The sequence below is a fragment of the Halictus rubicundus genome, chromosome 11 (genome assembly GCF_050948215.1).
Source record: "Halictus rubicundus isolate RS-2024b chromosome 11, iyHalRubi1_principal, whole genome shotgun sequence".
NCBI classification, from domain to species: domain Eukaryota; kingdom Metazoa; phylum Arthropoda; class Insecta; order Hymenoptera; family Halictidae; genus Halictus; species Halictus rubicundus.
The window spans coordinates 2,739,351-2,753,999 of NC_135159.1; the positions used below are offsets into that span (position 1 = coordinate 2,739,351).

At 45.6% G+C, this 14,649-nt stretch overlaps 1 protein-coding gene across 4 annotated transcripts; it reads right to left on the reverse strand.

Annotated features, from left to right (window-relative positions):
* Nucleotides 1-2,757: 2,757 nt before the first annotated feature.
* Drep2 (DNA fragmentation factor-related protein 2) lies at nucleotides 2,758-9,385 on the reverse strand. Of its 4 annotated transcripts, none has more exons than XM_076796110.1 (6): nucleotides 8,443-9,385; nucleotides 6,504-6,645; nucleotides 6,043-6,139; nucleotides 5,661-5,834; nucleotides 4,094-4,452; nucleotides 2,758-3,814 (listed from the first exon to the last, which is right to left on the reverse strand). In XM_076796110.1, exons 2-6 carry the CDS (start codon nucleotides 6,504-6,506, stop codon nucleotides 2,924-2,926), a joined length of 1,524 nt encoding a protein of 507 aa, XP_076652225.1. In that variant the 5' UTR covers nucleotides 6,507-6,645; nucleotides 8,443-9,385; the 3' UTR covers nucleotides 2,758-2,923. The 4 variants fall into 4 exon arrangements, with proteins under 4 accessions (XP_076652225.1, XP_076652226.1, XP_076652224.1 ...); XM_076796111.1 differs by having other exon boundaries at nucleotides 6,504-6,655; XM_076796109.1 differs by lacking the exon at nucleotides 6,504-6,645 and having other exon boundaries at nucleotides 2,758-3,811.
* Between the last annotated feature and the right edge of the window lie 5,264 nt (nucleotides 9,386-14,649).

The window sequence follows — 14,649 nt, forward strand, 5'->3', positions numbered from 1 at the left end:
CGAGTTTGACGTTTTTTCTCAACGCCTCGCTTCGGCAAAGTATTTTTAATGTGGCACAATATTCGCCCCTCTCACGAGCAGCCTGTCGATCGGTCGGATCGACGATCGAGTCGATCGATCGCGCGAAAAATGAAAGAGAAAAGGAATCGGTGGGAGGGGGCTGCGTAAATAATCAACGGCGGTGGCCATGTTTTTTTGGGTGACCGAATGTAGTATCTGCGTGTACCAAAAAACAACAGTTACAACTTATAACAATCCTTTTATTCCTTTTTTATTATTATTTATTATTTTTTTATTTTTATCCTCATCACCATCACCATCGTCTTCATCATCATTATTATTATTAGTATTATTAGTATTATTAGTATTATTATTATTAGTATTATTAGTATTATTAGTATTATTATTATTAGTATTATTAGTATTATTAGTATTATTATTATTAGTATTATTAGTATTATTAGTATTATTATTATTAGTATTTCTCATTTATTAGTTATTTGTCTTCTTTATCTCAGTGTCAAATTTCTCTGTCAGAGGTTTGAGTGGCGCTACGATTACGAGGAAACGGGATATATCTCTTTGAACGTCTGGAGCGAACTCTCCAACGTGCATTTTCGTTGTCGGAAGAGAAAGAAGAAACAAAATGAAACTCGGGAAACCGAAAGAAAAAGTAGGAAGATCATTTTTATTTTTCGAAAAGAATAGTAATCGACGATCTTGGTGAAACAGAAGGCTTTTCTCTCTCTCTCTCTCTCTCCCTCTCCCCCCCCCCCCCCCTCTCTCTTTCTCTCTCTCCCTCTCCCTCTCTCTCTCTCTCTCTCTCCCTCTCTCTCTCTCGCTCTCTTCCACTCAGCCTCGCACACACACATGCACGCACAAACACGGGGCCACGCATTCATGAAATTCACGCTCGAGATTTTCCTCGTACCCCCAGACCCACCTCCATCCCGTTTACCAACCGGAAATGAAACGGACCGAAGAAACCGTACATCCCTCCCCTCGGTAGCACTCTCCTCGTTACTCGAGCACCGAGTTCTCTACAGAGAACTCTATAGATACTTATATATTTATACATAGCATATTATATTTGATTATATGATATACATAAATATATACATACATATATATTTAATTATATATTTATATGGTAATTTAATATCGTAATGTATGAAGTGTGTCGCTCGCACGACGAAGTGTCGGTCGAATCGCCTGGCACATTCGTCGAATCAGCTTCCCCGTCGTGTGTCCTCACAGTGTCACATATACTTACAATAGAAATATATTAAAATTGAACAGTTTCGCGGACCCGGCTGGTCCGTCCGCCTGTCGATTCCCTTATACACGTATGAATTATCAATATATCACGTAACATAGCGAAGATCCGCTAACGTAAATCCGAACCGAGATCTCCTCTCTACCTTGCGTCTACCGTAATCGCGTGCAATCGCATGTAATGTGTGTCTGCCTGTTTGTGTGCATGGGCGCGCGTGTGTGTACTGCGTGTGTATCGGGATAGTAGGACCGGCTCGATCGATTTCCTTGTGTCTCTTTTACGTTCGTTCAAATTTCCCGCTCTTGCGAAATGCGCGGCTGATCGGTCGGTAAAAGCAGGGATCGATAAGTAGGTCGCTCGGTCAGCAATGGGATAAGCTTAATTTACCGACGAGAATGATACACCGAAATCTACACACGAATATAGGTTGCCGTGGTTCAGCCGTTCTTGCACGAGTTTTGTAGATGCTCGAAGCGAAATGGAGTCCACGTTGAACCGTATTGAGTTGTCGATAATTGTGAGCGCACAACATCCACAGTCTAGTAATACCCGTTTCTTTTAATTGGCACAGTGTGACACCCGTTTTACGAATGCGATCGTCTTCTCTGAAACAGAGCGTTCTTCTTGCGGATGCTAAAATGGGTAATAATGGAGCGAGACACTGCATTACCGACAGGCAACCCGTGCGACAGGCAACCCGCGCCGCTTCTGGCAGCGAGTATACGCGTTCGAGGCGAATCAAACGAGCCGTTCACAGTCGCACCGCTGCTGATAGCTTGCTGTGCGATTCGGGTCGGGCAGGTTGGTTACGGAATGTTTCGCTTTGCAGACGAACGATGAATTTACGTCGGCGATGGTTTTCTAGGCGTAGTTTTCTTTTCTTCTCTTCACTTCGTTCAGCCTCTGTTGTCTCGCGTCTCTGACTAGTCGTTCGTTTTTCAAGGTGTATTCTTTTCTTTCTTTCCCGCCTTGCTCGATCTTCAATCGAAGGATAGCTCTTTCTTTCGATTAGGGAATAATCATTTCGTTTCTCTCCTTCTCTCTCTCTCTCTCTCTCTCTCTCTCTCTCTCTCTCTCTCTCTCTCTCTCTCTCTCTCTCTCTCTCTCTCTTTCGCCCTCTGTGTCTCTTTGACCTCTTCGTAATGTGTCTTGTCTGTCCAATTTTTTTTAGATAGGGCAGTGCTGTGGACGGTTACGGAATCATTGACCGTAATCCAAAAAACGTTTCCTACAAGTATACATACTATTAAATAAGTACATACTTCAACAACCATCATTAGGGCTAAGTTTATATGGTATCGTATGATTTTATATCGTTATGTTATCTTTTTTTTCTGTTTTCTTTTCTTCGCCTCTGCACGACGTGTCCCGTTCGCGTTTTATTATGAAAAAATTTAAAAAAAAATCACGTGTCGCTGCGTCACGCCTGTTATCGCGGTCCTGACCCCCCCCCCCCAACCCCTTCGCTCCCCACCGCCGTTTTCTATCCCGGGTTTTTCGCGGGTATCCTCGCGAGCATCGTTTTCGCGAAATTCTCACAGCATGATACATAAATACATTTAATAATAACCATTAATAGGTGTATAATCCATCTATCTATCTAACTATCTATCTATCTATCTATCTATCTAGTAAAACAACATCATATTAAAGTCTATCTTCCTCCTCCTCCTCATTATCCTCGTTATTCTCTTCGGACTCTTCCTTGTAGCCGGGGTGCTCGGAGATCGCGTAGTAGTTCCCGTTGTAGATCACCCCGAGCTCCCTCAACACGTCCCCCTTGATGATCGCCTTGATCGTCCAGTTGTAACACTCCTCGCTCTCGCTCTCCCGGTCGAGCCGCTCAACGTCCACTATCTTCGAGTTAAGCCGCTCCAGTATGATACCGATGTCCTTGATGCTTAGGTGTTTCTGGTCTACGGTGAGCTGATCGATGAGCAGTAAAAACTTCTCCGAGGTCACGATCTCGTCTTCCATGATGGTATTCTCGGTCTCGGACTCGGAGCTGTCGTGCTCCTGATGATGGTGATTGTGATGGTGGCGCATGTGGAACCCGGCCCCGCCCCCCGAGTTCCCCGCGGCTAATTGAGAGCCGCCGGAGTCGTCGTCCGCGGTGTCGCAGAACCTGACGTGCCCTTTGGCAAGGCCGACCCGCCTGGTCCCGACGGACAACGACGACGGCGGCTGCGGCGACGGGGTTTGCGACTGCGTCTGTTGCTGCTGTTGCTGCTGCTGCTGCTGGTAAGGATGATAGTGGTACTGCAGATGCTGGGCGTCCTGGATCGGCGACGTTGCCACCGACTTGCGCACAGCGATCCTACGGCCCTCCTCGTGCAACGCGCAACAATGGAAGTCGCACTCTACGCTGGTGCCGCTGTCTGCACCGTTCACGGGACTCCCGGTCCTCACCACCGGCTGGTGGATGTGATTCGAACATTCTGGCGTGTGGATATGGATGGTGGTGCTGTCGAACGAGTTCGTACCCTGCTTCATCAGGCGGCCGGGGATCCCGTGGGACTGCGGTTGCGGCTGCTGCTGCTGTCGGCGACCACCGCGACTATTTTAAACTGTGCCATTTGCGCCACGCGAGGCTACAACGCGATGGGGAACGACGTCGAGGCTTCCGGGTACCGCGCAAACGTCCTACGCGAACCTTTTCTAGAGAAAAGTAGTGGTTGACTTGGTTTTGCTTATACGATCTATGATCAGAATCCTGTCTACAGCACCCGGAAGCCTCGCGTTTGCGGTGCAAACAATGTGCATGATACCCGACGTGTGGTGGGAATAGATAGATAACAGGGATAGTTGTTAGCGTACCATGTCATCATGACGTATCACAGTTATTTGGGGGCTGGTGTAACGGCTGGGACCGATCTCGCCCGCCAAGTGTCCTGGCTTCACGCTGTAGTTGAGCTTGTCCAGGCTGGTCTCGATCACCAACGACGGCCGCTGCGAGCTGCTCAGATCCGCCTTCTTTGTCGGCGAATACTTGGAGCTGGCGGCATCCGGCCCTTTCTGCTGTTGCTGCACCTGCGACGACGTGGACGAACGCGGGTCCCACTGCAGCACCACAGTGACCCGTCCCTTATTGTCCATAATCTTCCACGACGGCGTCTCATCGTCTAGCTCCAGGGCGTGGATCGTTTCGCAGACTATTTTCGGAATCGCTGAAATCGCTGTAAAACGGGGCAGGCCGTATCAGCAATCTTTAATATTAGGGGACGCTGTGCGGGTTTCTTACTCTAGGGGTCGTCTGCGGTTTCCTAGATGACGGGGAATACTTGTGGTTTTACTACTTCAGAAGTTCGCCGCCAGTTGCCTATATCAAGGGGAACACTTCTCATTGCCTATCTCAGGGGCCTAGCTTGGATTGCCTACATCGGAGGGCCTATTCCCGTCGTTTGCCTGTCGTAAGGAGACTATTATTCCGTCCATAGCGATTCAAAGTGAGTAATGACTGAAAAGTGACACGGACTATAGCCTGGTCAGGGAATCAAAGCCGTGATCGGTACGTTATCAAAATTCTGGTGCACGTGAACGCGTATCGATCTTTTTGTAGCGCCGCTGGCTGACGTACACCGATGCCCGTTGAACAGATCGTTATCTGATCGCCCCCTCGAACGAATCTGCACTTTTGTCTTATTGTACTTATGAATCGATACTGTCTTCTATTCATGGAGGACGAGCCCGAACGAGCCCGGCGTCTCTATTATCGCGGGCCTCGCAGCCACGCATTCCAAGTATTAGGCGAACGAACGATACCCGATATTCTTTTCTCGCGGGTGTGCACGTGTACCGGATTCACAGGAAACCATAACGCGAACGGGGAATTAGAGGCGCCACGTTTTCAGATAAGGCTCGAGTTGCTCGATCAATTTTTCACACGATATTTGACGGAAGAGCAATTTCGTCGTTCGCTTTTTCGTTTAGGCTGTTTACTTTGAAGCAAGGTACGGTCTAGGGGACAGACCGCTATAGTAAATTGGAAACTGCATAGCCTAGAATCGACACCGAGACACGACAATAAGCCCGACAATGCGTCGGAGAGAGCACAAAGGGAATATGATCCTCTCTTGTGCAAGCGACGAAAGCTGTTCGAATATTTGATTAGCTTTTCGACGAACCGATCCGAAACGGCCTGTTTGCCTACTTTCGACTGCCGCTCTCTTGACGCGCTTCTACCCCGTTCGTGCCCTGACGAATCTTCTATTTTCGTTCGTTGCAATTTTCAGCGGTGACCGTCGCCGATCCTCTAACCGTCTAACCTTCGTTCACGATGTCCCGGTCGTATCTCTCTCGACAACTCGCCGGATTCATCTCTGTCGCGTTATTTTCACGCCGGATAGATACCAAATCTCGTTGTTGTAATTCTCTGGATAGATACCGGCGCGTATGATGTCAACACCCGTCGGACACCAGCGTTCACCATGCCTCAGCAACAGCAGGATCGTGTTGTTCGCTAGGGTCTTGAAGTACTCGCCGTCCTCGACCTGCGTCCCGTCTGACTCTAGCACCAGTGACACAGTCTCGTTCTGCGGAACGCCTAGCTTCTCCTTGCCTGCGACAGAATCACCATGCTATGAAAATCGCCTCTCACGCTGTGTCCACACAGACGCAACATCGGGCAACTTTTTGTCACCCCTTGTTGCCCTCCTCTTCTGCCGAGTTGCTTCAGTGTGGACATAGCTCTACAGTTCTCCTACTCGATCGAACGACAACGTTCGATCTCGGACTTGTCCGAATCTCACGGGATCGTGCAAACTTACCCCTGTGTATCAGTTCCTCGAAATTGCTAACAACCAGTCCCTTCCTAACGTTACGCCAGCTGTCCCATATCTTAAAAGGTCTCTTGCTCCGTAACTCCTGCAGAAAAATCACCTGTTATCTCCTCCGATCAAGCAGAAGCTGCGGGTACTCGCACGTTTGTTCACAGAACACATTAATTTCAGACAAAGACAATATCGAAAAACGAAAGGCGACAGAAAGAGACACATGTGTAGCGATGCCCACGCAGAAGCAACGTCGAGCAACATTTCGTAGCATCTTGTTTCCTTCATGTTCTTTTACCGAATGAAAGTCGCTCGATGTTGCTTCGGTGTGGACACAGCTTAACACAGTTCCCGCACTCGATTTATCTCCGGGATGGGTGTGTGATCAAGCGTGTGCGAGTCACCGCGTCGCGACCGGGACAGCAAAAAGCCGTGATGTATTTAAAAAAAGAACAAACCATAGAAAGGAGGCATAGAATAACTGGCAACTTTATTTTCAGCAAACACGCTGCAACTTGGACAAACTAAGCATCGATTCGAGAGCACAAGGGGCGAGTCTCATGGACACGTTAACAGGAAGATTACACCGTGTACAATCATCTGAAAAGCACTGTATGCAACAAGCTGTAGAGAATACGTGTATTCGCGAGGGCGAGCCCGCGCGCTCACCGTTCCTCCGGGGTAGTATTTGCGACACACGCGCGAGTGTGTTCCAGAAAAAGAAAGCGCAGAGGGAAAGGAGAAAAGGTAAAACGAGTGGCGCGCGCGGTGGAAAGGTGTGTATCGCGGGAAGAAGCCCCGTTGCGGACGCCTAGGAGGCCTCGAGGGAATGGAAAAAAAAAAGGAGAGCGAGCGAAAGAGAAGGAGAGAAGAGTCTATCAATGGGTGGATAGGTTGAAACGAGACGTAATTGCGTGTAAAGAAACCGTAAAACCGTCGAGCCCGCCGGTGGAGAATGCTTATCGCCTAGATGTTAAGCGAACCGAAGTGTCTGCGCCGGGTCAACAGGCAAGTAATTTACTCTCCTGTTCCCGCCCCCTCTGGCCGACGTCCCGCCCCCTCTCTCTGTGCCGCGGACGGTGGTGTTTTATACGCGATAACCAAGTAGAACGAACTATAAACAAAGCGCGCGCCGCACCACCGCCGGGAGGAGGAGGTAGAGAAATTATTATCGAATACCCATACATCCTTGCGCCAGTTTGTTGTTGTTGTGTTTTGCCTTTTTCCTTTTTTATATATATATATACATATATATACATATATATATATAAATTTTATATATAACGCGTTCGCGTGTTCGCGAGGCCATTTTTCAACAATCGTGTGTGTGTGCACGCGAATGACGTCAGGCCAGCGTACACCACGGGAGAGGGGCGGAGACAGGAGTGTCAAAGGAAGGAAGGAAGGAAGGAAGGAAGAAAGGGGGTGAAATCTTGCGAGGAATTCTTTTTCGAGCAGCTTCGCGAAAGGGGTGGAGACCGAGCCGGAGGATCCGCGAAGGTGGGACGTGCATGACCAAAAACAATATCCCGAGTCCGTGGTTTGGATCGTATTTTGTCTCCCGAGAGTTCCGGTGGGTGTCCGAGGAGAGGTTCGAGAACCGAAAACGGGGAACGGGGCCACGGGTAGCGGCCCAGGGTCGAGGTAGGGCACACCGATCGGTCGATTATCGAGGTTAACGGGTCTGTGGATCGGGTTCGCGGGCCAGCACGCCGCCGATGCTTAGAATAACGGCGACGATAGAGAGTGCAGCCCCGACGACACACCGAGAGCCAGCAGAGTGTTATGTTTGGGTTGTCCCTAGTTTTCAACAGGGCGGCGCAGAGCGGGCAGGCAGGGCGCAGACGCGGGCGCAACTTATGGTCGAAAACACTGACCTGATTCAATCATTTTCGGGTAACCGATCGGATGAAAGGACGGCGAGAATGGTCGCACACGGGGCATCACGGGGGAGGACGATGCCGGGGGATGAATTTCGGGGATTTTAGACGATTATCCAAGATCGAAGGACACGCGGAACAAAGATAGCGCGCACGGAGACGAACTGGGAGCACGAATCGCGTAGTCGACGCGCAACATCGTCTCCGGAGAACTCTTGATAAACAATGCTGATCGCGGGGTCTAAAGTCGAGAGTCGGGTGAAAAAGGGTGGCTGCGGTCCGGATCGCGGCCTGGACCCAGGATCGAGCACCGTGATCCAGGGATCGAAACGGGCCGTGGTCTAGCACCGGTCTATGCGACAAACTCTGAGCGAGAGGGTGCGCGTCGATGCGTGGACCCGGAGGCGGAGGATGCGTTATCATAACGAAGGGGACGATGCACCACTTCACCGTGGAAAATTGAAATACTATACAGGACTATGGATTTTGTCATGAGAAAGCAAAGAATTGTACGTACCTCTCTTGCCATTACGTCATATCCCTGCAGGTAAGGGACCGTCCCAGGAAGCATTTATTTAAAAGGAACGAGCAAAGAAGCTGCACGTCGCATTATCGTGGCGACGGGATGCTCTCGTGCACTACTGTCCGCCCACCCTTTGCTCGGTCTCTCTCACTCTCTTTCACCCTCCTTCTCCACTCTTCTCCTTCGGCCTGTGTGTCTCTCACTCTCTCTCTCTCTTCTGCACCCGTCGCTCTCTCCCTCTGTTCCCCTTGTTTCTCAACGTTCTTGCGGCCGTTGCTTCTCTCCTGGAACCTCGACGAAAAATACACTTTCCGATTTTCCCTTGGTTCCTTCTTCTTTCCGAGTGTTTTTTCTTTTTTTCTAATTGAGAGTCGGGTGGCCAGTCATCGCCCTCGGTGATCTACTACCCTGCATCGTCTCTCTGAGTATGCGTGTGTATGTGCCTGTTTTACCTCTCTCTCAGCATCTATCTCTCTTTCTCCGTCTATATCTGTCTTTCCGTCCGCCTGTATCCGTCACTGCGCGTTCTCTGTCTACAGATCTCTCTATCTTCATCCGACCTTGTTCCTCGTCTGGCCGCGTTCCTCGGCCCCTGAGCCGTTCCCGTGCGAATTATTACGTGTCCGAGCAAAAACACACAGCACCGGAAGAGAGCTGGCGATTCGTTCGCGTGATCAACGCGCGGACCGAACGCGAGCCACTACCTCCTCGCGGGAACACCTCATTCTAGCCAGCCTCGGCGTACAATTACCCGATCTAAGATTTCACTAGCGCATATGGGGGCAAATTGTAACAGTGGCTTCCTCCCAGCGGTTACTGCGGCGACTCCTAGTTTTAGATCGATTCTCTCTCGGTGTACGTACAGACACCCTCGCCCTAACCCTCGCCCGAGTTCACCCGCAACACAACGTCGTTCCACAACCGCCTCTCTCTTCCGACTGACGACTACTGCCTCCAACGTAGCCCCACGATCTCTTCCAGCCACCCTGTTTGCTCCTGCTACCCCCAGACAGTGCTGCTGCTGCCCCTACTACCAGAGAGGAATCAGAGTGCGCACGCCCAGGGTGTCGGCTTTCCCACTTTCGCAACATCGCCGCTTTAGCATTGCACAGAACCGGTCAGTCTTTTAGCATAAAACTGAACGCACATCATTTTTTTAACCAGGATTAGAACGTACAGCTTAATTGTTTTATATGAAATATGTAACTAACATGTAAATCTTGTGTACAAAATCTCTAATTAATATAAATTAAGAATAATATTAATTGTAGTTGCAAACTCTAGTTGTAAAAAATGGAAAACCCGGAAAAATTCGAACAAATACAGATCTCATATCGAAGTTTAAAAGCGACCAACCTGAATATTAATCTAATAATGAGCTATTGTCATCAACACTATCTTAAATTTTTTCATATATTTAGCTAGTGTTATTATTAATTTAAAAAAATTTTCTTTCATGAATAAATATTTTTTCCACCTCAGCACCATAAGATTTTTACTAGATGACTTTAAAAACACATTAGAACTATTTTGAAATAATTTTACTCGAAAACATTCTAGTTTACTCTTTATTTCACCGTTCTACTAATTTTTTATGGGCTGCATTGCAGCTCTGCTTAACACCCCTTTACTACCCAATACCATGGTACCGTCCATATTCAAGGAAGAACAATTTTTTGCGACGATCATTGAAAAAACAAAAGTGTTCCCTTCATTTCAGTCCTTTAGTGCGTTGGTGACATAGCGCCCAGCACACCTACCTGTGTTCTGTGTCACATCTGGAGTTTTATGGTACGCTAACAATTGCTATTCACTCGCAAGCCAGACCGTACAAGCGAATGCATCCACAACTTCCAGAGACCTGCCTCCAAAACTAATTAAAGGAAGGCTAGACATGCAGTGTGTACTAAACTCCTCAAAAGAGGCGGATTCCAGTCGCTCGTGTTATAAACCTCATTCGATACTTCATCGAAAGGGTGATCTTACATATTTCTGTAACAGTTCCAAGTGCATGCACTTTGTTCATGATACACTCTTTGTAATTATTAAATTCAATTAAATATTAAGTAAATCTTTCACGGTGCTAGCGGCCCTCGCAGAGATGGGCATTATTTGGGATAAAAAATTATTTAAATGAAAATTTGAATAAAAGATACTTTATCTTTATTTGTTATTTGAAGGTTCGAATAAAAAAAAGCATCTTTATTGGACGAGTATCGGATAAATAATTTTATTCGTCGAGAATTTATCCGACGAATAAAGATAATTTTTTCTATTCGAAGCGGATTTATTCGAACTTCGAATAATTTTTTCATCTTTTATCTGTATCTTTTATTCGAAGGCTTCGAATAAATCTTGGAATAACTTTTGCCGAGCGCCGAGCTTCAAAGACCCAGCAACGACGGACGACATACAATGTAAGCGAATGGAGAATCGCGCACGTATGAAAGTTTAAACTTTTAGATTTTTCAATATATCCTCATGAAATTGTGACGAGCGAATGGAGGTGATTTTCCTGATGAAAATGAGGTCAAATTCGAGTGTAATCGAACAAGTAAACTAGAATGTTTTCGAGTAAAATTATTTAAAAATAGTTCTAATGTGTTTTTAAAGTCATCTAGTAAAAATCTTATGGTGCTGAGGTGGAAAAAATATTTATTCATGAAAGAAAATTTTTTTAAATTAATAATAACACTAGCTAAATATATGAAAAAATTTAAGATAGTGTTGATGACAATAGCTCATTATTAGATTAATATTCAGGTTGGTCGCTTTTAAACTTCGATATGAGATCTGTATTTGTTCGAATTTTTCCGGATTTTCCATTTTTTACAACTAAAGTTTGCAACTACAAACTTGGAAAAAAAATAAAATACGTATCATTACAATTAATATTATTCTTAATTTATATTAATTAGAGATTTTGTACACAAGATTTACATGTTAGTTACATATGTCATATACAACAATTAAGCTGTACGTTCTAATCCTGGTTAAAAAAATAATGTGCGTTCAGATTTATGCTAAAAGACTGACCGGTTCTGTTCCAGGAAAGACTGACCGGTTCTGTGCCATGCTAAGGCTGAGCAGATGTCAGCACTATATCGGGAACGCCGAAAACCCGGGCGTGAGCACTCTCATTCCTCTCTGCCTAAATAGAACATTTGCTCGTGAATTACGGAAGAAACGTCAGTGACATAGGCAATAAATAAACGGATAATGCGTAGAATGAAAATAATTATTTTTTATTGTAAAATTTCATTACACTGTTATTGCCTTCTTATTTTCCATATTATTCACCATTGTAATCATTATTTTATAATCGATAGTTTATAGGTGTTGTTGCAGATCGCAACAACGTAGAACGGCGCGTGCCGAAACGCCCGTACGGCGGCTTAGGCCGCGCGATTTACAACCCGACACCAGACGCAGAAACCCTACGGACTGGTACCGAACTTTATAATTTACAGCTTTTTAGGGCCACCGAGACCCTACAATAAAACAGCCGGACACCACGTGCGACAGGACAGAAACAGCGACGAACGCCACCATAAATTTAGACATCGACAAGACGAGACAAGCTTCCTGACAGCTTCCCCCTCCGATTTCCAAACTTCCCAAGACACACCCACGACCAATTAAAAAACGCAACATTCCACCATCTACAGCGACAACCGACCAATGACGACACAACCGAGGTGACGTTAGACGAAACGTAACGAGACACGGGCAGATCCTCTTAAAACTCGAACAAAACGCTCTAAGATCGCTACCTACAAATCGCCACGTCGAAGTCATTAAATACAATACATTACGGAATTTCGCAACGCACTTTGTACATATTGATATTAAATAAATTGTGATTAGTGTACATAGTACCTCGTGTATGCCAGTCAATCGAACAAGGTGCTCAGTGACTAATACTCATTGAGAGAAGGCGCAGTCTCCAAATTCCTGCTACCTTCGTATACAGGTGTAATTAATTAATTTGGAACTTATTGCGATATTTATAAAATAATGATTATTCAACAAAATATATTCTGTAATAGTTATAGAATAAAAAAAAAGAATAAATACAATATTCAAGTAATGACAAAATTCAATCTTATAAATGCCGTTAATGGTTTTAACGGAGACTGCGCGAATGATGCCGTCCCTGCCAGGATGAATTTCCTCGACTCGTCCTAGACTCCAGCTCATCGGTGGTAGATGGTCATCTTTGAGGACCACGATCGTCCCCACCTGGATGCTGTGCTCGCCCTTGGTCCATTTTGCGCGTACATTAAGGTGGTGGATGTATTCCTTTGACCACCTAATCCAGAAGTCTTGTTTGACTTTCTGAATGTGTTGCCATTTTGACAACCGATTGGTCGAGATTTCGGTGAAATCGACCTCTGGCAGACTTGTCAACGCGGAACCAATCAATAAATGGCCAGGAGTAAGAGCTGAAGGATCATTGGGATCGGAAGACAACGGTGTTAACGGACGGGAATTCAGGATTGCCTCGATTTCCGTTACAAAAGTGTTAAATTGTTCGAGCGTAAACAGTTCCTCGCCCACTACGCGTTTGAGATGATGTTTAAAAGATTTAACCGCAGCTTCCCAGAGTCCGCCGAAATGAGGAGAGAGTGCGGGTATGAAATGCCAAGTAATATCTTTATTCGTTAGAAAGCGTCTAGCCTTTTCATCCTCTTGCAGAACTCTGAGAAGCTCGATTATCTCATTATTGGCACCGACAAAATTTGTACCATTATCGGAATATACATTTTTGCAAATTCCGCGCCGTGCGATAAATCTTTTAAAGGCTGCTAAAAATGCCTCCGTGGTCATATCACCAACCACCTCAAGGTGTACTGCCTTGGATGAAAAACAAATAAAGACTGCGACGTATATCTTTATTCGGGTGCGGTTTCGGTACTGACGTACCTTTATATAAAAAGGGCCGCAATAATCGACGCCTGTGTTGATAAATGGTCGATTTTCTGTGACTCGATGTGTGGGAAGATTGCCCATTGTGTACTTGGTGGTAGGTGGGTTGACCCGGAAACATTTGACACAGTTGCGAATTATTTTGCGTGTTGTGTTTTTACCATCAATCGGCCAATACGATTGACGGACGTTGTACAATGTTGCGGTTAAACCAGAATGCATATTATTAACGTGAGCGTCGCGTATGATTAATTCTGTTCAGGATTCAAGCGTTGGAATTTGGCGGCTATTGTCTTGGCGGGCGACCGCTGTTTCATACGGTTTTTGTCTCGTATATCAACACGCGGCAAGAACGCGTGTCGCTCTCATTAACCGGATTTCAACGCTTGAATCCTTCAAATCGAGACAAACAAGGATTATCCGATTCGGGAGCACCAATCACGGTGCTCCACATTCGATGGTCCTTGTTATTTAAGGCACCTGCGCGTGCCGTCTCGCTCTCTTCATGTTCGCCTCTCTTCAGGTTCGCCTCTCGCATCGCTCTTGTAACTTTCGTCAGTCGTCACGGTATATTCTAATCGTCCGGTATTACACTCGCCGAAATTTCTATAAAGTCACTGTGTTTTGTAATGAATTCTTATAATTATACCATTACCAATGAAAAATTTGTATTTGGTAGCATTTCGGGATTACATAAAGAAAGCATACACGCCGATTTAAAAACATAAGTATAACATTTATTGATAAAAGAAAACAAAAATATAATTTTACACAGAACAGACTGCGAAATTTCTATAATGTCAGTTTCGTTTTATACGGATAAAGTTGAAATTAACATTTTTTTTTTTATTATATCTATTTTAATATTTAGTGTAACCTCCATTTTTTTGAATTACATTAAAAATGCGATTGGGCATTGACGAAACTAACTTTTGTAGCGTTTCTGTTTTAACAGACGCCCATGCTTCAGTCACCGTATCCCTTAGTTCGCTAATGGAGTTGTATTGTTTGCAGTTTTTATAAACATGTCGCGCAATGATACCCCAAACATTTTCAATAAGATTTATGTCCGGAGAACAAGCAGGCCATAGCAAAACATTGATATTTCTTTCAAGAAGCCACTGCTTTGTGTGCTTCGACGCGTGCACTGCAGCATTATCTTGCTGATAAATAAAATTGTCATCTTCAATATTTTCTGTAAAGGGTATTAGAACCATGTCTAACAAATCCGTATAATTTTCAGAATTCATTTTGTGTTTTATGAAACACACT

Bases quoted from the DNA above. Each gene is read 5' to 3' on its own strand.
- Drep2 (XM_076796108.1), bottom strand. From the start codon at position 8,496: ATGCTTCCTGGGACGGTCCCTTACCTGCAGGGATATGACGTAATGGCA. The intron at 4,453-5,660 runs GTATCTATCCAG...CCCGTTTTACAG, and splicing joins TGTTGACATCATACGCGCCG to CGATTTCAGCGATTCCGAAA. The intron at 3,815-4,093 runs GTACGCTAACAA...GGTCGCCGACAG, and splicing joins TGATACGTCATGATGACATG to CAGCAGCAGCCGCAACCGCA.